The following is a 25,134-nucleotide window of genomic DNA, read 5'->3' on the forward strand; positions in this document are numbered from 1 at the left end:
TCAGTTCTAGTTCAGTTCTAGTTCAGTTCTAGTTCAGTTCTAGTTCAGTTCTAGTTCAGTTCTAGTTCAGTTCTAGTTCAGTTCTAGTTCAGTTCTAGTTCTAGTTCAGTTCTATGTGAGTTTTAATTGAGTTCTAGTTCAGTTCGAAAACAGTATAAGTTCAGTTCTACAGCATGTCAAGTTTAATGCTAGTCCACTTTTTGTTCTGTAAATTTTTTTTGCTGAAAAAAATATAAAGAATTGTTTATATTTTTGACGAGTTAAATTTTTGCATTAGCTACACCACTTTCTATTATATTTTTTCTAATTTATTCAATTTATTTTTTATAACGATTATTTATGGTAATTCAAAGAAGCAGATAATGGTGAACCATAATTCATCTTTAATAAACAACCTGTGGATATTAGTAATAAAAAGAGGAAATTCCCATTAAAATATGTAAGGATTTATATGCCATAAAAAAATGAAAGTTGCGAAGCGTTCAAAAGGAAAAATTGGGGGAAAAATAATAACTAAACCCGTGGTCAGTGATAAGAAAACAGGAAGAAAATTTAGTTTCGAGCATATGAATATATGTGCTTAGTAGCCTGTGTAAAGGAATTTGTAAATAAATATTTTATATACTCTGCAGATTGCGCTCTTAACATGAAAAGTTTTCCATATTGCTACATTCAAAGTTTAAATAAACGTCATAAACAATAGACTGATAAATGCTCGTTATGCTTGTAACATTTGTTAGGTTTTAAAAGCAATTTATTTTCCTATAATTTCCAACATATTTTTCCTTAAAATTTCAACCATCAACTAACATTTAAATCTAAATAGAGCGCGTGTGTGCAGATGATTTCCTCTTAAGCTTTTTACAAATATTTACATTTCCTCTTGTTTACACATACATATGATGTGAATCCTAGATATTATGATGATAATGGTCGGACGGTCATTATTTCATTTCACATTTATGATTGCTTGTTCAATCAACCATTCATCTAGTTATGTAGTGTATATGTATTTGTTCAAATACAGCAATCAATAAATTCTATAGAAAACTTAAATATCGTTATAGAACTGGAAACGGTTCACTTTTCACTAGAATCCATTTACCCAAAATATTTTTCTAACAATACCACTTAAGTCCGTTTGCTGTCAAGGCATCGATTTATTTTTTAACAGTAAATGCTGCCATAAAGATAGACCTACAGAGGTCATTATTATCAAAAACTAAACATACATCTATAAATATTTATTTGTTAGTTTTTTATGTAAATATCAATGAAGCAAAATCAAGAGCAAACAAAAATATTTGAGAAGATGAATTGATAAATGTTAACAAACTATAAAGAGAACTTTCACACATACACACATATGTACACATCAATAAAATTCACAAACACAAAAATATCTATAGAATTTTATTTTTATTTTTTCTGTTGTCCTCCATTCACACATTGATATAAAAAGGAAATTTGAAAAGCGAAAATGCTGATGTTGGCATAGCAAATCGTTAAGCATTGAATGAAAAATAATAAAAGGGAACAAAAAAAAAAAAAAACAGAACAGAACAGAAATTGATAACAGAGATTTAAAAGAATTGTTTGTTGTTATTGTAGAGATTATTATCTGGTTTTTAGATAATTTAATATGAAATTAAAACTACTGCCTAAAAGTAGGCTTTGATTAAGGTAAATAGTGAATAAAAGAGAAGAGAATGAATGGGTGTTTACTTTGATGTAGTCCTGTCCGTCCGTTCTATTGCCTTTACGATTGTTGAAACAATTCTCTAAACATCTCATATATTTTCGGGATTCAAATACTAAATACTTCCTTTAGACATAAACTGTACAAATTACGTCCCCCCTGGGCATGTTTTCTTGACAGATTCCATCTTGTTGTATTGCAATCCGGGGGTGAATAGGTGATGCAAGTACCTTTAGTCTGCCGGGACTATAAACTGGTGATGTCACTTCACTCCTCGGCGTGAATTGACATGGGTTCCACAATCTAGTACTATGGCTGGCCAGTTGCCCGCAGAACTATGTCCTGCTGTTTGAAGTTCCACGGGGCTGTGGCTTAAACCCAAATTTGAGGGAAAAGTGAGAGGCTGTTAAAGGTCTAGCGTAAGGTAAAGTCAATATTTCGGGATAAGTTCGGTGCTGTTGCTGAAGACAACAGATATCCTATAGAAGCGTGACTGTGTGACTTAGCGTTAGAAATGAGTTGGTGTCAATTGTATATGATACGGGATGTATGTAGAGGTATGCGGGCCTAACCCCTCCTGTATGTCTAACTGAATGAAAGGTATCATACACAACTGATACCATTCAATTTTCCTTCCTTGTCCAGGTATGTTCAGATTAAACTCTGTTCATACCAGAATTACCACAGTGTATCCCTGTAAGAACAAAGTCTCGGCTTATACAAAAACTTATAATCTGTAACTATGGGATACAGTTGTCCGCAGGTTTTTTCCTTTACAGGTTCTTGTTTAAGCTTACCTCAACGTACCCAAGTGAATAGATTTTAGAGTAGTTTGATGAATGTGTTATCGATAAAGTTCGCTTCTTTAGATAACTTCGTTCTTACTTGAGAACATAATTCTCTGTTCCAAGTATGTTTCTAGGTGCTGTTGCCGAACAAATATGGGTCATTACTTTAGTATATTTATATGATATAGATGTTGGCAAAAAAGAAAGCAATAGAAATACTACGATCAGAGATTAGATATCTGAAGTACTTCCGTTCAAGTCGCCCCTCTTTTGAAAAACTATCTCTGTATGATGGGCTGCTTGTCAGATACACATTTAAACCACTATGACTTCTTTCTCTCACAAGGAGAGTTTAGATATCTAAAGTACTTGAGCTAAGTGTTTGCACTTAGGCCTACCTAAGAGTTCTGTTAATGTCGTCTCTAGCTCAGCATGTGCTTGAAAAAGTACCTCTAAAGACTAAAGCTACATGCCAAATACTCATACTTTCTCTCACAAAGGCAGCTCAATTGATTGCAAGACAAAATCGGTCACAAGAAGCAAACTGCCATTCCAATCAAATGTGAAAGTGATCCTTTAAATTAAAAATAGATGCATACGGAACAACTGAGTATAGAGACTATCGCTTCACTGTCCCAAATTTCTTTGTGTTCTACAGGATTAGCGTTTAAAACTTAAGAAGACTTAAACTTAAAGATGATTTACGAGAAATAAAGAAGAACGTAAAGAGCACTAAAGGCAAACTTAATTGTCAATTAAACCCAGAGACCAAAGTATACTTTTTTAAACGTGAGTCCCGCTCTGGTCCGAATTTGGCCTTAAAATTTATCCATCATTTGAGATGTCGTATCCTGAAGTTTAAAAAAAAACGCAATTGATTCAGGTTGTAAAAACCATGAGATTTTAAGCTTTATGTGAAGATATCTCGAAGAAGAAAGAAGACATGTAAGGTGCTAAGGCTTTATTTTAAAGCTAATTGAATGGACTTTCAGCATAGCATACAAAATTGTACAAATAAAGTTGTCATGGCGCTGTTAAACCGTCTTAAAGACTGTCAAAATTTACCTGTTTTTAAATTTCAGGACACGATATCTCAAGTGTGATGGAGGAAATCTGTTCAAAACTTCAGGTCTTTGTAATCTCGTTGCATTTACATTGGGTTACTTAGAGCTAAGGGGCGTATGAGTATTATGAAAAAGTTCAATTTTGTTAATTTAAAGTTTTCATACGTACTGTTGTCCAACAATGTTAATTTTTTTGGAATTTTAATATTGTTCAATACGTATGAACCATTTATATTTAAATCTAAACGTTTTTCTCAGTAATTTGTTGCAACAAATCTATTGTTTAATCTTTTTTTAATCCAAACAATTTCAATTAAATTTCAAATACGTTTTACTTTTTCCTTCTTCAAATACAAGTTTTTACACCTTAAATAGCAACAACGGAACTTTAACTCCTTATACACCACAATTGTAAGCAATAGCCATTGTAAATCATCCTCATTTCCATTGTTAAAATTCTTTTAAATGTTCCTCTTCCAACTAAACTGACAATCAGCCGTGTCCCATGCACACAATCATGACGTGTTTAAAAAATCTTCACTGATTTTCAACAATAGCTTAGAGCTGTAAATGCAGCAACGGAACAGCGAAGAAAAAAAAACACACAAATCCAACAAATCACAAATTTTTTTAAATTGAAATAAAGAAAAAACCAACAGCTAGAATCTATACAAGTGGAAATAAAAGAGTGAACGAAATGCATTCAGGCGTAAAAAAGTGAAAAAAATTCAATGAAAAAATCAGCACAATAATATACAAAATAAAAAAATTCTAAATTCTATGCAACATTTTTCTATATCTATGTTCACCTTTTTTTCGTTTTAGAAATATTTAAATATAATACGCAATTTTTTTGTAGTTTTTCAAATTTTTCTTTTGCCTTTCACATGAATAAATTGATTCCATGTGTTTTGTGTGGATTTTTTTACAAATTTTTCTGTATTTCCTCAAAATGCATTTCTGAAGTTTTTTTAAGTGTGATTCCATATGTATTTAGTCCAAATGCTCTATGGAAATGTGGTTTGTTGAGGTACAAAAGTATTAGCATTATATGTACTTCTTATACAAACATATGTTTATTCAGATAGTATGTATATCTCATAACATTTTCATATATTCATACTCTACATCATCATGACGATAAAGATTTTGGTCATGATGACAACAATAATGTTGTTTTTCATATGAAACGCAGTTATGTGAAACCCTTATACATATATACTCATGTGGGTAAACGTATACAAAATAAAATAGTTTTGGAGGAGAAGGAAGAGGAAGCTCAGACTAGGTTATAGAGCCTAAAGTATATGGTCTAGTCTAGGGTCTAGTCTACAATCTAGTCTATAGTCTAGTCTATAGTCTAATCTATAGTCTAATCTATAGTCTAATCTATAGTCTAGTCTATAGTCTAGTCTATAGTCTAGTCTATAGTCTAGTCTATAGTCTAGTCTATAGTCTAGTCTATAGTCTAGTCTATAGTCTAGTCTATAGTCTAGTCTATAGTCTAGTCTATAGTCTAGTCTATAGTCTAGTCTATAGTCTAGTCTATAGTCTAGTCTATAGTCTAGTCTATAGTCTAGTCTATAGTCTAGTCTATAGTCTAGTCTATAGTCTAGTCTATAGTCTAGTCTATAGTCTAGTCTATAGTCTAGAGAACTGAACTAGAACTGAACTAGAACTGAACTAGAACTGAACTAGAACTGAACTAGAACTGAACTAGAACTGAACTAGAACTGAACTAGAACTGAAGTAGGACTGAAATAAATCTGAAATAGAACTAAATGACTGGACTGTTTAATAATATAATTGATCTTTGCTATCAATATTCTAACTTTTAGTATGTACTTTGATAAACATATAATATCAACAGATCATTATTTAATGTACTTCCTTTTAATTTCAGCAGTATTTTAGTATATGAACCTGCATACATATAAATGGATCACATATTAATACACCCAACTCTATTGACATTTACAAATATGCTCTGACAATCTGCCACCTTTAGGCTAAAGGAACTTGTAACTTGCCACACTATACATATAGACATATGTATGTATGTTGTGCTGCAGTGAACAAACAAACGACACTATAAGTGAAATCTAAAAGGTGTTGTATACCAAGGATACACTATCCTTGTGGAACAACATGTTTGTTGAATAATTTCTCACATTTTTATGTATTTTTTTTATTTATTTTACTTAACTACCAAATGAGAAGAAAATTTATTATATTTACTAGAGGAGATGTACGTTAATATGTATGAATCTCTAGAAACACTAGTAAACAAAAAATTATGGGCTGTGTAAGTGATGTTAGTAGAGGTGGCAGTGAGGATAAACAGTGGGACAAAATTCTTTAACATTTATGTTATAAAAAACTCAAAAAAATTAAATTAGAAAAAACTATTAAATTTCTAACAAATAGAAATCGGAATAGGCCCACTGTTTCATGGCATTAAAATTTTTATTGCTATTTTTATATTTAATGGCATAATTCCCGGTTACCTCAACACATTCAACTTCAAAGGGTAGACACATACTATATCAGTACAAACATATGTATGGATCAGTAGAAACAAACATATGTAAACATATATTCTAACAGACACACAATCACACATACATTTATAAATATTTCATTACATTTGTGAAAGAGGCTTAAACTACAATATGTTACTTCACATAACTGTATGGATGTGTTCTTGCATGGGGCATGTGGTATTAAGAATATTGTAAATTATGTACATATATATGTATGTATTAATCTGTATGTTTGGTTACTGATAAATTGCTCTGCTATAATTTATATTTTTTTTTCGTAATTAAATAAAACATTTTTCCATTTCAGTTTAAATAGGGTTGAAATGATTAAAAACTAAATGATTTAACACAAACATGACTGAGTATGTGGTGGTAACATTAGATAAAAATTGGTAAAAAATAAAATTAAAATATTTTATATAATAGTTGATTAATGAGCAATGTGAATATAGGACGTATGATAAATATGGAATTAAAAAGATTTAAAAATTATTTATACGCCCAGTAATACTACATACTAAAGGCATATGATAAATCTTTAATATATGTAATATTATACAGTCAACAGTATAGTATATAATCTAGTCTATAGTCTAGTCTATAGTCTAGTCTATAGTCTAGTCTATAGTCTAGTCTATAGTCTAGTCTATAGTCTAGTCTATAGTCTAGTCTATAGTCTAGTCTATAGTCTAGTCTATAGTCTAGTCTATAGTCTAGTCTATAGTATAGTCTATAGTCTAGTCTATACTCTAGTCTATAGTCTAGTCTATGTTCTAGTCTATAGTCTAGTCTATGTTCTAGTCTATAGTCTAGTCTATGGTCTTGTCTATAGTCTAATCTAAAGTCCAGTCTATAGTCTAGTTTATAGTAAATTCTACAAACTAATGTCTATTATATAGTCTAGTATATATTTTTAATTACTTTCAAAAGTTTAATAATTGAAGTTGCTCCACTTTTTTCTGTCACAGTTTTTTTAGAACAAAAACAACATTCACATATGTATATGTAAACTACATTTGTAATCTTCTCATTAACATTCATGTTTTTTGTTGTTATTATTATTGTTGTTGCATTTAAAAAAGTCAGTTGCTTGGCTGTAGCTTCCTATGTTTCATCATGTGGTTGTATGTATTCTTCTTCATTCTCACTCTTCCTCATTTTCACCGAATTGTGCGTGGGTTTTTGTATAGATACATACATATATTCCTCTGAAATTCGTCCCAAAATACTATATAGAACAGTTTTAAATGCTTTAAATGGTTAACCACCATGTCCTTCATACACTGCATCATGTACAAATACGGATGTAGATTTTATGGAATATTATGAGTTTTTTTTTATTAAAATGTGAGAGGAAAATTTTTCACATAAATAAATAAGAGACATAAGCGTATAGAGATGCATTAATATTTGTTTAAAATGAAAATGTAAGTTTGAAATAAAAAATAAACGAAAAATAATAAAGGATTCGGTTTTAGCTTTGAAGTATTTTTTTTATATTTTTTTACGCTGAAGGCTTTGAAAACAAACATTCTATTTAAAAAATTGATATCTAAAGAATTTTGAAGTATGCACAAATTTAAGTTAATTTCTTAAAATAATGCTATTAAAATGATGTAAATTTAATTTACGATCTTGTCGAAGTATTGATCGTGGATAATTCTCTATTATGAGTAATGATCATAAACTTTTTTTATTACAATTATTTTGTTTTCTTAGGTACGTTAATTAGTTGCTTTTGAGTAAAATGATCGTGGATCTTCCTCTACTTCGAACAATAATCTTAAATGAGTTTATATTGAGAGTAAAAATCATGTAAAATTCCCGCTTTGAGTATAACGATCTTGAAGTATTTCGCTAATTTCCTACTTGTGAGCAATTATCACGAACTGTGATCTTTTCGTTTTCAGTTACTTTTGAGTAAAATGATTGTAGAACTTTCACGAATTCGAACAATAGTCATGATCATCTTATTCTTTACTGCAATCATTCCGTTTTCTTAGGAGTGATCATCTATTGCTATTGAGTAAAGGGATCATGGATCTTTCTCTATTTAAAATAATAGCCCTAGATAAGTCGATATTAAGTGCAACGATAGTGTAGAATTTCAGCAATAGCCAAGCATCTTTCTCTCATTCAAACAATTGTCTTAAATAATATATATTAAATATAAGGATCATAGATAATTCTCTATTGTGAGTAATGATCTTCAAGTAAAATGATCATGGATCAACTTTGAACAGTAGTCCCAGCTAAGTCTATCTTTAAAGTAAAGATCGTGGATAATTTCTGCTTTGAGTATAGCGATCGTGTATTTTACTTTAATGCGATGTTCCCTACTTCGATTGTTAAACCATACTTTTAGCAAAAGTCTTGAATTGTTGAATGTAACGATCATGAATAATTCTCTATTATGAGTAATGATCATGAACTTTTCTTTGTTGCAATCATTTCGTTTTCTTTGGTACGATCATCAGTTGCTTTTCAGAAAAATGATCGTTGATCTTCCTCAACTTCAAACAATAGTCTTAGATGAGTTTATATTGAAAGTAAAGATCGTGTATAATTCCCGCTTTGAGTATAGCGATCGTGTGTTTTACTTTACTGCGATTTTTTCCTACTTCGATCGTTAAACTATCTATACTTTGAGTAAATGACTTGAATCTTTGGTCATTTTCATCTCCTTGAAACGATAGTCCTAGGTCAATCAAAATTGAATGTCACGATCGTGCAAAATTCTCTATTGTATGCGATCATGATCATTATTTTTTCTTTATTTTTATAATTTTTATTATTTCTTTAAAACGCTCATAGTTGCTCTTGAGTGCAACGATCACGTATCTTTCTTTAATTTGAAATATACTTCCATTTCAGTTTGTATTGAATGTAAGCGATTGTGTACTTTATTTTAATGTGATCTTTTCCTACATTAACCGTGAAACTATCTATACTTTAAACGAAAGTCTTGGATTTGAAAAAATTTTAAGCATGTATGTAAAATTTCTTCAAATATGTAACCTTTTTTGCAGACCATAACTTTACAAAGGTTTTATAAAATTAATATAATTTTAATTTTAATATAAATTCCTTTTATCACCATAAATTAAAAACGTAAAATAAAGCAAAAAAAGTGTTTTTCCACCACAACCTTTGGCTTATTTATGATTTTATTTTTAGTCATTTTTATTGCCAGCTACTTTTTATATGAGTTTCCTTATCTTTATAAAAAATAAAATAATACAAAGAACATTTTATTTGTATTTATTTAATGATGGTCTTATTTATAACACAATAGCGTTACATAAAACGGAAATAGACCTAAATAATAAATTAACCATCGAAGCTAAAATCCTATGGAAAACTAACATTTTTCACAGCATAACTTTCCTTAAGAGATAAAATATTTTAAGTTTTTGAACATTTCCTTTTTAACCAACGATATATATATATATATATATATATATATATTTGTATGTAAGTCTACTACAATACAGCAATATATAGATTAAATGGGTTAATGTTTGGTCATAAATTAACTCTGTAAGTGTTACAGATTTAACCAACTTATAATAAATAAAAATAGTTGGGATTTAGTGGATACCGTCGTCATTGTCGCTGCAAAAACTATACAGGGATTTGGCTACAGTTGTAGTTTTTATTATAGATGTCGTTGTTTAAGTTTTTATTGTTCTTGTTTTTTTTGGTAGAGGGCAACAATGAAAATAAATAGCGGAAATACCATAGAGTGAGAAGTGAGAGGATACGGAAATGTATATTAATGTATTATAACTAGTAGGGATAGCAGTAAAATTATAGTAACAGCTGTTAAATGTCACTAGTTGTGGCTGTAAACTTTTGAAATATTACAAAGATTTTTTTCTCATATTATGATTATTCAAGACTTTAGTGTGAAGAAATTTCAATAATAAAATGAATTTGTTATAAAGGATTGGAGGGATGAAATATGTTTAAAATTTTTTTAATTAATTAAATATTTTTATTAGGGATTAACGTTTATAGTGTATGAAGTAAGGAATGAAGATGTCTATACATTTATTAATGGTTGTGAAACTGTCAATGATCGTAAATCTTTGAATATCTAACTTTTACTACAGTTGCAAATAGATCTTACTTTATTTCAAACATCAGTAGTCTAGTCTATAGACTAGTCTATAGTCTAGTCTATAGACTAGTCTATAGTCTAGTCTATAGTCTAGTCTATAGTCTAGTCTATAGTCTAGTGTATAGTCTAGTCTATAGTCTAGTCTATAGTCTAGTCTATAGTCTAGTCTATTTCCTATTCTATATTGACTTTTTACTACTGTAAGCAACAATCGTGGATCTACTTCGGACATTGATCGAGAACTTTTTTCTAGTTTGAAAAGCAACTAAGATTTACTAAGATTCTATAGTCTAGTCTATAGTTTAGTCTATAGCCTAGTCTATAGCCTAGTCTATAGCCTAGTCTATAGCCTAGTCTATAGCCTAGTCTATAGTGTAGTCTATAGTCTAGTCTATAGTCTAGTCTATAGTCTAGTCTATAGTCTAGTCTAGTCTATAGTCTAGTCTATAGTCTAGTCTATAGTCTAGTCTATTTCCTATTCTATATTGACTTTTTACTACTGTAAGCAACAATCGTGGATCTACTTCGGACATTGATCGAGAACTTTTTTCTAGTTTGAAAAGCAACTAAGATTTACTTTGAACGAAATTCCTGATTATAGGTTTTACATTACTAGCAACAGCAATCGTGCTTGTACTTAAACTTCGATCATCATTCGTGGAAAAATGATCGTGGATGTTTCGCCATTTAAAGCTACATTCATAAAAACGCTGGCCTTTCTCTATAATCGTCGATCGTTCTGCAGAATAGTCGATCTTTCGGTACATTCGTTGATCTTTCTGTACAATCGTTAATCTTTCTCTATAATCGTTGATCTTTCTGTACAATCGTTGATTTTTCTGTACAGTTGCTGATGTCTCTTTACAATCATTAATTTTGCTGCACAATCGTCAGTCTTTCTACACAATCGCTCATCTTTCTCTAGAATCATTGATATTTCTATAAAATCGCTCATCTTTCTTTATTATCGTCGATCGTTCTGAAAAATAGTCGATCTTTCTGTACATTTGTTGATCTCTCTGCATATCCGTTGGTCTTTCGGAACAATCATCTTTTTGTACAGTCATCAGTCTTTCTCGAACTTTCCATACTAACTTAATCTATTTCTACAAATGTAGATTATCTCTTCAACTTTAGATATTTCATTCTCATGAATCTATGTCTACAATCGGAGATCTTTCTGGATTGATCGTTCTCTACAATCAAGAATCTTTCTCCTCTAATCGATAATCTTTTTCTATGATCGTATATCTTTCTTAACACTTGCAGATCTATATCTGTAATTCTGAATTATGTTTATGTTTACTGTTGTGGAGCGATCATTCCAATTAAAGATAATTCCTTTTTAATCGTGGCTTTTCGTGAAAATTGTAGAACTGTCTTTTTTTAATTGGCACCTGAGTTCTTCATTGAAGAACAATTCTACCTAGTAGATGAAAAAGACCACCGTGAGATAAGATAAGATATAGATCGCTTAATATCGGATCTATCTCTGCCATCTCTGTATCTTTCTCTGCAATCGTGTATATCTTTCAAAAGGTTCGTGTATTTTTCTCTGTATTTGTAGATATTTCTTTATAACCACCGATAAATATCAATACAATTCTAGATCTTTATCTAAAGTTTTCAATCGATTTTAAAATTAAAGTATCCTCTAGAATCGCAGATCTGTGTCATCAATCCAGGATCGTTTTCAACAAACTAAATCATTTGTCATAGATCCGCTTCATCAATCCTTCTCTTGGTGTTTCTTTCTTTATAATAGTTATTCTTTCTCTACAATCATGGATCATTCATTACAATCGATGATCTATCTTATTTTCCTTATTCTATCTATATAGTTCTGGATCGATCATATCAATGTAGGAACTATCTTTATTGTGATTTGATAATCGATGTCTTTCCCAACAATTGCTGCTTTCTATTTCTATTAGTGGATCACATTGCGATTTTAATGAGTTCGATTTCCCTTTTATCGAAAAGGTTTCCAGACAATTTTGAATCCTTTTCTATTAGCTTGGAGCTATATTAATTTTCATTTCTAGCTGTGATAGCAGATTTCTCTAAAATAGTTAATCTATCTCTGCGATCGCTGATCTTTTACTCCTATTGAACATCCTTTTCTACAATCGCTTGGAGCTTTATTAATTTTCATTTCTAGCTGTGATGGCTGATTTCTCTAAATTCAGAAATTCTCTGCAGCAACAATTAAGAGATTCTCTGCAACAACAGATTTCGGTTTTGTCAATAATTTCTAATTTTAATTTTTATATATTTGTTCCTTAACTCTTTTTCTTCTATAAATATTTATATTTAAAAATTTTTTAATTAAAATTTCTTAGTGAAACCTTTTAAAAAAAAGTCTTCTAATAAGATTTAAAAGCTCAAAGCTAAATTTGTTTTCGTGAAAGGAAAATAGTGAAACATGCAAAAGAGAATGTCAGTTAGAGTACAATATAAAGGAAATAAATAAAGAAAATTACAATTACAACAGCAGGAAATTTTCCTTTCGTTTTGTTATGGAAATTTTCTTAAAAAAAAAACAATTTTAATTACGCCATGTTGTTACAACAGTTAATATTATGATAGTTGTTGTTAAGAGTTCAGTTACAAAGATTTGTTTCGATTTACTGTTGTAATTGCCATTGCCAACATGACTACTACTACTACTACTACTGTTGCTGTTGCTAATGTTGTTTGTGTTGTAATGGTATCCTGTTTAATATAACCCTGAATATTCTGCAGGCTGACTTTTATGTTGTCTTCATCTCTGACACATTGACTATGGAAACGACCTTTTCATTAACTTGTTATACAAGGATTTTAAAAACAACAAAATGTCCTTAGCAAAAATAACAACAACAGAACTAATACTATAAACAACATCAAAGTACCCTCTACTTATGTAAATGTATGGAAAAATGAAACTTTTTAGGTCTTCTCTACCTTTTTGTTTTGTTGTCCCAGAACTTTTTATGCATATAGCTGTTAGGTGATAAGTAAGAGAATGTTTTTTGGATTCTGGGGGTAACGGCTATAACATATTTTATTTAAAAGTACTTCAACTTTAGGTACTTTTCGTTCAACATTGTGTAAGTACCTTTTATCAACCGACAAGCTTTTTCCCATTTGTTCTTTATCTTCCATTTACTTTGTTACTTTTCCTCACACACACACACACACACCCAGTTAACAAGTAAGCAAGTGGTGAGTGACCTTTTCCATAAACTTATTTTCATTTTCATTTTGTACGCAAGAAACCGGAAAATCATCTTCTTCACCAGCGGCTTGTATTTCACTTCACAATAGAGTGAGAGTGAATAGGTGGCTTAATGTTTGTTTCCTTTGCCGGATTTAAAAATAAGTTTGTTTTTTTTCACTTTTAAACTTTTTTTGTTAAAAAGTGTATGAAAATGATTATTGTAACAAATTTGCATAAGCAGTAAATTAAGTTTTATACATTTTCGTTTTTTTCCAAGGAATATTTACCTCTGCTTAAAGGCGTTAAAGAATGAATTTTTCTGTGTGCGATTTTTTTCGGTGTCATATTATCGAATAACATGGTTGACATATTTTAAGAGATTCTTATTACCGGATAAAATAGAGAATTACATGATAGGTAGTAGGTAAGGTATGATTGACATGTAGTTACTGCACACTCCATAAATTAATGATGGAAGATAGAGTTCCAGGTTTGTACAGATTTGTGCAAAATTATAGAGAGTTCGTTAGGGTGCAAAGATCAGTTCTAGTTCAGTTCTAGTCTAGTTCTAGTTCAGTTCTAGTCTAGTTCTAGTTCAGTTCTAGTTTAGTTCTAGTTCAGTTCTAGTTCAGTTCTAGTTCAGTTCTAGTTCAGTTCTAGTTCAGTTCTAGTTCAGTTCTAGTTCAGTTCTAGTTCAGTTCTAGTTCAGTTCTAGTTCAGTTCTAGTTCAGTTCTAGTTCAGTTCTAGTTCAGTTCTAGTTCAGTTCTAGTTCAGTTCTAGTTCAGTTCTAGTTCAGTTCTAGTTCAGTTCTAGTTCAGTTCTAGTTCAGTTCTAGTTCAGTTCTAGTTCAGTTCTAGTTCAGTTCTAGTTCAGTTCTAGTTCAGTTCTAGTTCAGTTCTAGTTCAGTTCTAGTTCAGTTCTAGTTCAGTTCTAGTTCAGTTCTAGTTCAGTTCTAGTTCAGTTCTAGTTCAGTTCTAGTTCAGTTCTAGTTCAGTTCTAGTTCAGTTCTAGTTCAGTTCTAGTTCAGTTCTAGTTCAGTTCTAGTTCAGTTCTAGTTCAGTTCTAGTTCAGTTCTAGTTCAGTTCTAGTTCAGTTCTAGTTCAGTTCTAGTTCAGTTCTAGTTCAGTTCTAGTTCAGTTCTAGTTCAGTTCTAGTTCAGTTCTAGTTCAGTTCTAGTTCAGTTCTAGTTCAGTTCTAGTTCAGTTCTAGTTCAGTTCTAGTTCAGTTCTAGTTCAGTTCTAGTTCAGTTCTAGTTCAGTTCTAGTTCAGTTCTAGTTCAGTTCTAGTTCAGTTCTAGTTCAGTTCTAGTTCAGTTCTAGTTCAGTTCTAGTTCAGTTCTAGTTCAGTTCAAGTTCAGTTCTAGTTCAGTTCTAGTTCAGTTCTAGTTCAGTTCTAGTTCAGTTCTAGTTCAGTTCTAGTTCAGTTCTAGTTCAGTTCTAGTTCAGTTCTGGTTCAGTTCTAGTTCAGTTCTAGTTCAATTCTAGTTCAGTTCTAGTTCAGTTCTAGTTCAGTTCTAGTTCAGTTCTAGTTCAGTTCTAGTTCAGTTCTAGTTTAGTTTAGTTCAACTTCAGTATTAGTTTAGTTCTAGTTCAGTTCTATTTAAGTTCTAGTTCAGTTCTAGTTCAGTTCTAGTTTAGTTCTAGTTTAGTTCTAGTTTAGTTCTAGTTTAGTTTTAGTTTAGTACTAGTTTTGTACTAGTTTAGTTCTAGTTCAGATTTAGTTAATTCTAGTTTAGTTCTAGTGTAGTTCAAATTTGCTTATAGTTTAGTTGTGGTTCTGTTCAAGTTCAGTTAAATTTTAAAGTCGTCACAACAGGCAATGACTTGTTTCGCTTAAAGACTGACTGTAGGGTGAAATCAGCCCAACATAATATATGTAGTGTATGTTACTGATTACATTAAATTGTTATCACGTTGTTATTGTCGAATGTTTTTAAAATGAGGGTGTACAGCTGGATGATGACTAAAAGATGATTGAATCAGTCGAATAGTGATGTTGATGAGCTCACGATGTCGATGATAAAGACGAAGACAATGATAACAACGCCAATGAAAACGAGAAAAATAATGAATATTTTGTTAAAAAAATAATAATGTAAGAGAAAAAGATACTGTCAATGATGTCGACAGACAACATTGAGAATGTTTATGAAGGAGAATTGAAAAATAAAATTAGCATAAAAAATTTGCTTCAATGCTTTTGAAGCAGATAATATTGAAAACATCTTTATGAGTCTCCGTATTTACATAAGGAGTGAGATCGAAAAATTCTTAACATACATATATGTTTATAAAAAAGAAACCACTAAACTTACAGCTTTATTTTTTATTTGATTCAAATTATTATTACAATTTACAAAAAAAAAAAAAAAAAAATATTTTTATAGTTTTAATCACTAGTGATGAAATTTTGAACCCTTTTCGGAAACCCTTCCATTAACGTTTTTATAGTGCTTTCTGTCACTTTGCTCGAACATGTAGTCCATCTCCGTTTAAAATCTACCACACTTTTGGACACCTTTTTTGTACTCTTCAATTCTTTTTTAACAAGAGCCCAATATCTCTCCACTGGCCTTAGCTCCGGGCAGTTTGGAGGATTTGCCTCTCTTGGTACAAATACCACATTATTGTTCTTGTACCACTCAAGGGCTTGTTTACCATAGTGACAGGATGCCATGTCAGGCCAAAAATAAGTGGACACATTATGAAGTCTTATGAATGGAAGCAGCCTTTTTTGTAAACATTCCTTGATGTAAATTTCGGTATTTATAGAGCCCGTTGTAACAAATGATTGGCTTCTTTTGCCGCAACTGCATATTGCTTGCCATACCAAGAACTTTCTGGGAAATTTTGTCTGCTTTTGGGTCCTAAACTTTTCTTCAACATTCCCTCGAGCATCAGCAACATAAAACTTTTAACCTGGAAGTTGCGAAAAATCTGCCAGAACATACGTTTTGTCATCCATTATGCAGCAAGAATATTTTTTTATAAAACTTGACTTCAATTTCCGTGCTCTGTTTTTGGCCTCTAAATTTTTAGCAGCGTTCCTGTCAGGAACTTTTTGAGCCTTGTATGTTCTTAAACCTGCATTAGCTTTAACTTTTCGTACCAAATAGTCCGAGCACTGAGCTAACCGAGCTGCTTTCCTACCGGATGTGTTGGGAGCTCTTTTGAAAATGCGTTCTATTTTTTTGGCTTTAGACACATCATGTGGACCATTCCTTCTACCTGAACCAGGTTTTCTATCAACTGACAAGTTTTCCCGGTACTGTTTAATAACATTGGAAACAGTTTGACGGCAGACCTTTGTATGCTTGGCCAACTTTTTGTAAGACCAAGTTGGGTTTAGTTGAAAATATTTAATAATTTCTGTACGCACTTTTTTCTGGTCACTCATTTTAATTAGATTAACAAAAAAATTAATATAATTGACATTACACATAATAACTGACATGTTTTTCAAAGGTAACTTGATCAAAAAAAATATCAAATAATACTTTGGTTGAAAAATGTAATGAAAAACGTGTGTTAAGAATTTTTCGATCTCACTCCTTACATATATTTAAATATAAAATAATAACAAGATAAATATAATTCAATTTCATAATAATATTTCCGCTTAGCTTATAATAAATGACATTTTGTTAAACAAATTTAAAGCTGTAAAATATTTTATCTCTTCCTTTTAACTAGCATTAAGGGAAAATTTCATTTATTTTGTCAAACTACTTTTAAAGTAAAAAAAAATAAAATGAGAAAGCAAAAGAAACCGCATAAATTTTATGTAAAAAAGTTTGTTGTTGTTTTATATTTTTTGTTCACAAATAAATTAAGAACTTTAAATGCTAGTAATTATATGCACCAGAGATAGAAGGACAGACATCTAGAAAAACTATGAAATACCACTATTTACTGTAGTTGTAAAACACAAACGTAAAATTATCGTTTTACCAAAATAAAAACTCGAAATTGGACTAAAACTCCCAACACAAAACAAACCACTAACAACTTGACCACAAAAAAACGTTTAAGTTTTAAGTCAAATCTACAAAAAAGGATACAAATATTTTGAAATAAACAAACCGTTTAGTTAAGTTAAGCTGCCCTTCTACAAGATTAAACTTTTCAACTCGTCTTTTTCTCTACAATATAATATTTTGTTTAATATCTCGTTCACTCTATCTCGTTCACTCTCAAGCGGTCATTTAAACGCAGTCTTTAGATTTTCCATTTATTTAGAGTTTAATGGGTCTAGAGTACTGTGTAAGTACTTAACTAGGACTTTACTATTTTGTTGGAGTGCATATTAGACAGAAATATTGTGAGTGTTTTGTTGGTAGTTCACGTACCATGTACCATCTACAGGATTATTATCTTTTATTGTAAAATTTTAAACTACATTTTAAATGTTGAAATGTTTAAGTAAATTGTATTTGACCTAGTTAGAGAGTATTAAAAAAAATTTATATTGAAAGGAAATGAAAGGCTGAGAATAAGTTGAAGAACTAGAACAGAACTAGAACAGAACTAGAACAGAACTAGAACAGAACTAGAACAGAACTAGAACAGAACTAGAACAGAACTAGAACAGAACTAGAACAGAACTAGAACAGAACTAGAACAGAACTAGAACAGAACTAGAACAGAACTAGAACAGAACTAGAACAGAACTAGAACAGAACTAGAACAGAACTAGAACAGAACTAGAACAGAACTAGAACAGAACTAGAACAGAACTAGAACAGAACTAGAACAGAACTAGAACAGAACTAGAACAGAACTAGAACTAGAAATAGGACAGAATTGAAAATGTGTTTTAATGAAAATTAAAAACCAAAAATTACATAATTTTTATTAAATTTATATTCTGTTCTTATACCATTGATCTCTTAATTTATAACCATAGGTTTGTAAATCTCTTTTAACAACATTTCCCCCAATAATTTAACAAACATTTTAACTTTTATAACATATGCCTTAATCTCATTCCCAATTATTTTAAAACTTTTAACATGAGTCCCTTTTTATAACTTTTGTAATAAGAACATCAATCATTTCAACTCCCCTTTCCTCAAAATGAACAAGTAAAAAGGCAAATAAATTCAGAAGAAAATATTAAATAAATTTACATTTTTAAAATCTGTCTTTAATTTAATTTTTATAAAGCCTAAAAATCAATTTTGTGTAATAAAAAGTTTGTTTGCAAAATGTGTTTCCCCATCCTACAAATTTCTTAAAGCAAATCTACTCTGATCCAAACAACCAACCATCTATCCATCTTCATTCACCTGCACGCACAATATGGAAAAATGAAAAACTCATCAATCATTATTTACAAAAGAAGAGCAAAAAATTATAACAAAATGGAAGAAGAAGGAAAAAGTAACTGTAAAGGAACCATAAAAACTAAAAAAAATATTGTACAGGAAAATGTATATTAAACTGAAAGATTTGGCTCCTTTTAGGCTGCCCCAGGGGGTGGTAAATGTTTGTAGTGGATGTGGAGGTGTTGCTGTGGGAAACATCAGGAAAAATTGAATTTTGTTATTACTTCCACATTGTACATACATGTCATACTCTCATCGATGTAGTTGTTTTGTTTTTGTAACTTTGTATGTGTTGTTTACAAATAAAAACATACCTACGCACCTACACAACGTAGTTTTAGGGGCGGGATGGAAGCTTGAGCTTAGTACAAATAAACAACGGACGAAATTGTTTTTAAAAAGCAGAGATCTTAAAGATTATAAACATGTTAAAAAATTATCAATACTAGAGGCCAACTGAAATCGGCGCTTGTTAACTGATATCAAAACGAAAGATAGGTTCAGCCTTATCCAAATTTTATTCATGATTTCTGGATTATCTGCTTAGCTGGATTCTTCATTTTAAATTTTGATTGTACCAAAGTTATAGTGCAGCTTGTACGAGTTTTAACCATTACTTATGGAGCTTTTTCTTCTAACCTGCAAAGAGTTCATCTATGTGGACTGGATTCTTTTCAATAACTGTTTTACCTTTATAACTTATTTTGTACTTGTAACTATGGTTATTTACTGTTTTTAAAATTTATGCGTTTTTACACAATCATCTTCTATGAACGATAAGTAAACATTAGGGTGGTAAATTTTTTGCATTAATTTTATAATTATCGAATCTTTGATTTGAAGAATGTGTCGCTAACATACGATGACTTTTCGAAGATAATGGTGAAATAGGTTACAACCTGCTAGAGATGGAAAACCAACATCGCGCATGCCAATCAAAATGGAGGTATTGTTCCAATATAATTATTTTCAAACTCAACAAATTATGGAGTAGCCCATAGACTACAAGCTGGATTATATTATTATAGACTAACCTATAGTTTAGATTACATATTAAACTAAAATAGGGTTTAGACTAGGCAATATTATCCAGACTATAGACTAGACTAAAGACAACTCTATTATCCAGACTATATACAAGACTATAGTCGAGACTATAGTTAGGACTATAGATAAGACTATAGTCCAGACTATATACAAGACTGCAAACTAGACTATATACAAGACTATATGTAAGTCTATCGACCATACTATAGACTAGACTATAGATAAGACTATAGTCCATTCTATTCACTAGAATATAGTTCACTGTCCTGACTGTAGACTAGACTGTAGTCTAGAGGTATTATTGTTTAGACTATAGACTATACTATTGACTAGATTATTGACTAGACAATTGACTACACAACAGTCCAGACTATAGACTAGACTACTGACAGGAATACAGTCCAGACTATAGACCACACTATTGTATAAACTATAGACTAGACAGTAGACTACTCTATTATCCACACTATTCACTAGACAATTTCCCATACTATAGACTAGACAACAGTCCATACTATAGTCCATACTATAAGCAAGACTAAAGTCCAGACTATAGACAATACAATAATACAGACTATTGAAAATACATTAGTCCAGACTATTGACAAGACTATAGTCCAGACTATATAGAAAAGTCCAGACTATAGTCCACACTATAGTCCAGACTATAGTCCAAACTATAGTCCAGACTTTAGTCCAGACTACAGTCCAAACTATAGTCCAGACTATAGTTCAGAGTATTATCCAGACTATAGTCCAGACTCTTGACCAGACTGTTGTCCATACTAGACAATAGTCTAGACTATAGACTAGACTATTGTGCAAACTATTAGACTGCGCACTAGTCTACTGTCCACACTATAGACTAGACATTTGTTCAGACTATAAACTATTGTCCATACTATATGCTACACTATATAGCCTTAATACAATTGACTAGACTACAGTCTAGATTATAGACTACTGTATAAACTATAGATAAGGCTATTGTTCAGACTATAGACTAAAGTATTTTCAAGACTATAAACCAGACTATAGTCGAAACTATAAAATAGACTATAGACTAAACTATAGTCCAGATTATAGCCTAGGCTATAGTATAAATCGTAGATTAGACAATTATCCGAATTACAGTCTAGACTATAGAAAAGACTATAGTACACACCATATAGTCTATAGTCCATACTATAGACTATAGTACAGAACTATAGTAGTAGATATAGTAGACTAGACTATACTAGTTTAGACTATAGTAGCCCTTGTTCAGATAATAGACTATAGATTTAACCACATTCCAGACTATCGGCTAGACTATAGTCCAAACTATAGACTATAATATAGACCAAACTATTGACTGGACCAGATTTTCGACTAGACAATAATTAATATCATAGATTACACTATACTTAGTCCAGACTATAGACTATAATCCAGTTTTTAGGTTTTATACCCAAAGTATTGACTAAACTATCAAAAAATTTTAACCTACACAAATGTAACTTAGTCCGAATTCGGCTAAAAATATATAAACATCCTTTTATTGATCTGCTTAATAAATTTGTATGAGTATATGTATATTTTAAATAAGTATGTGCGTGCTCTAAATAAACCAAAAAGTTCAAAATGCCAATAGGAGGTCAGTTTCACTGTTTCAATGTAACGTACGATGAGGTACTTTAGTAAGCTTACACAAATATTAAAAGGTAACACAGAAAAACCCACACACACACACACAAAACTAAAACCTAATGTTTGGCAACGTCAATATGTAAAAATGTTAGGAATGTAAATTACATTTAGTTGTAGAGATATTGGTTTTTACAACATGACCATGTTTGTAGAAGGTTGTTTATTCGTAACATTTAGTATTGGTGCGTAAATCATTTACCTATAACATGATTCTTTTTTCACCTTTTTTCATTTTTCTATCTGGAGTGTTTGTGAAACTGACAATAATTCAAATTTGTGTGATGACTGTTTTCTGTTCTGCTGTTTATTGAATTTTTGTGGTTGTTGTTGTTTTATATTTTCTTTTATTTATTGTTTTAAATTTATGTTGGTTTTCTGTTTTCTAACTTACCTGACATTCAATAGGCCATCTGGGGGCCTGCTGTGAACAATCATTATCCTTATCTTTTGGCAGAGCAAAGAGATCACGTGGCTCTTTGAGACGTGCTATGGGACGTAGAGTTTTCTCATCGGTATTCACTTCCAATTGATTAGTTTTTAAACCTTTTGATAGAAAACTACCAAGAAAACCTGCAATGGAAAGATGAAATAGAATCATGAGATAGAGAAGTGTGAATTTGTTATGTTTAATTAGAGATAAATTAATTTTTTTTGTTTTAAATAGAAATTAAATGTTTACGAATTTGACATTAAATTGTTTGGTGTAATTTTTGTTTTTTTTTTAACTTTAAATTGTTTTATTTAGATTTTGTAATTATTATTTATATTTATGTTTCATTTCAATTGCAAATATTGTATTTGTTTAGTTAATTACATATTAATGTTTGTATAACGAAGCAAAATAGCACAAACATTGGAATAACTAGGGTATATACTACGATCCAGTTTATAATATAGTCCAGACAACAGACCAGACTTTAGTTTGCTGTATAATACTTATTCAGATTGTATTCTATAGTCCAGACTTTAGCTTATAGTTCAGACTATAAACTATAGTCCAGAAGATAGGTTATAGTATAGAATATAGACTTTAGTTCAGACTATAGTCCAGACTTTAGACTATATAGTCCAGGCTATATATAATAGTGCAGACTATATTCTATAGTCGAGACTATATATTAAAGACCAGACTTTAAACTGTATTCCAGACTATATACTATAGTTCATACTTTAGTCTAGACTATACACTATAGTCCAGACTATATACTATAGTCCAGACTTTGTACTATGGTCAAGACTTTATACTATTGTCCAGACTATATACTATAGTCCAGACTATATACTATAGTCCAGACTATATACTATAGTCCAGACTATATACTATAGTCCAGACTATATACTATAGTCCGGACTATTTACTATAGTCCAGACTATATACTATAGTCCAGACTATATAATATAGCCCAGACTATATATTATAGTCCAGACTATATACTATAGTCCAGACTATATACTATAGTCCAGACTATATACTATAGTCCAGACTATATACTATAGTCCAGACTATATACTATAGTCTAGACTATATACCATAGTCCAGACTATATACCATAGTCCAGACTATATACTATAGTCCAGACTATATACTATAGTCCAGACTATATGCTATAGTCCAGACTATATACTATAGTCTAGACTATATAATATAGTCCAGACTATACTATAGTCCAGACTATATACAATTGTCCAGACTATATACTATTGTCCAGACTATATACTACAGTCTAGACTATAGACAATGATCCAGAAGACGGACTAAAGTCCAGACTAAATACTATAGTCCAGACGATAACCTATATTCCAGACTATGGATTATAGTCCAGAGTGCAGACCAAAGTCCGGGTTATATACTATAATTCAGAATATAGAAACTATAGCCAACATACCAGAAGATGGATTACCCATAGTAGTCAGACTAGTACCCAGACTATATTATGGAATATAATACATATTCAAGATTATTACTATGTTTTGGACTCTATACTATAGACTACAGTCTAAACTATAAACTAAAGCCCACACTATATACTATAGTTCAATTTATAGACTATAATCCAGACGATAGTCTATAGTCCAGGCTATAGATTGTAGTCCAGACCGCACTATAGTCCGGACTATAGACTATAATTCAGGATATAGAAAAAAGTCAAGACTATAGACAATAGATTAGAGTATAAGCCAGACTAGAGGCTTGACTATTGCTAGACAATAGAGTCCAAAATATAGACTATAGTGCGTACTATAAAATATAGTCCTGATTTCGAATGTTATTGACATTTTAGACTACAGCGCAGACTACATAGTATAGTACAAACTATAGTCCTGATTATAGATTGCAGTCCAAACTATTACCTATAGTACAGACTTTATATAGTCCATTATATTGCCTGAATTTCATACTATAATTCATATTTTATAATATAGCCTAAAGTCAAGATTATAGTGTGTTTCGTGCTTTAAACTTAGGAATTTTCTCATTTTATACTCCCTCATTTATATGTATATGTAAATTTGTCCATGAATTTATCCAACTAAAACCACTTAACTAACACAATCACTGCATTTAAATGCAATTCAATAAATGACAACTAATAATCATAATGATTGTGGTTTTATTATAACAACAACACAATATACAAATGAGTTTGATGTTTTTCCATTGACCACAATTATACGTGCAAAATTATGTTTTTGGTCAGTTGTGAAAAATTCCTCTCCCTCCAATTTCAAAAAAAGAACTTCGTGCCATTTAGCCAAAAAGGAATCAAATTACTATTCAATGTTTTATTTTGTTGTTTAATAAAACTTTTTTCATTATTTCGAGTTAAATGTGATTAATTTTCTATTTTATTGAACAAAAAAACTCTTACCCCGTTTAGTTAAAACAGGGAGATATACTTTGGTGTAGAAAAAACATAGAACGTGTTGCAGCAGTTGAGGCAACAAATGATGCTACTACATGCATGCTAAACACCATGGCCTTACACAAAAGAATGCATACAACCAAACAATTTTGTGTATAAATACACCTAACCAAACACATTCTTAAATGTACTCTGTGTATAACACGTACAACAACACTAACACATTGCAATTTGAACATGTTCGACATGAATACTACGTGTTTTGCATATCCTTGTTGCAAAAAAACCAAAACAACTTTAATATGAGTACACAGACACACACATACACGACTACATATGTACGTTAATACTGAGGCATTCTTTGCAAATTGTATCATACAGAATAGTTTTCAGTTTTCTTAGTTAAAAATAAATTTTGTTGAAGAAATTTTTGCAAAACTGGACCTGACTAATGTACATATGTGTAGAAGATGTGCGGTAGCTGTTGGTTTCTGTAGTAGTAAATAAATATCTAGCAAATAAACTCATAAACCCACACATACAGATGTATGAGTGCATCCACAAAGTCTAAATTAGAGTAAAGTCTAGACTTAAGTCTAAACTAGACTATGGTCCTGATTGTAAACTAAGCAGTAGTAATCCACACTATGGAGTACAAACTAAACTATAGTCCATACTATAGACTATAGACTAAACTATAGACTAGACTATAGACTAGACTATAGACTAGACTATAGACTAGACTATAGACTAGACTATAGGCTAGACTATAGACTAGACTATAGACT

General features: G+C 30.8%; 1 protein-coding gene across 1 annotated transcript in view; it reads right to left on the reverse strand.

Annotated features, from left to right (window-relative positions):
• LOC111684070 (cytosolic carboxypeptidase Nna1-like) overlaps positions 1-25,134 on the reverse strand; it is a 35,302-nt gene that overhangs the window by 2,856 nt on the left and 7,312 nt on the right. The window contains exon 2 of the mRNA XM_046947532.1: positions 21,874-22,052. Coding sequence (XP_046803488.1) covers positions 21,874-22,052 — 179 coding nt within the window. The remainder of the gene's footprint in view (positions 1-21,873; positions 22,053-25,134) is intronic.

The sequence above is a fragment of the Lucilia cuprina genome, chromosome 3 (assembly GCF_022045245.1).
Source record: "Lucilia cuprina isolate Lc7/37 chromosome 3, ASM2204524v1, whole genome shotgun sequence".
NCBI lineage: Eukaryota > Metazoa > Arthropoda > Insecta > Diptera > Calliphoridae > Lucilia > Lucilia cuprina.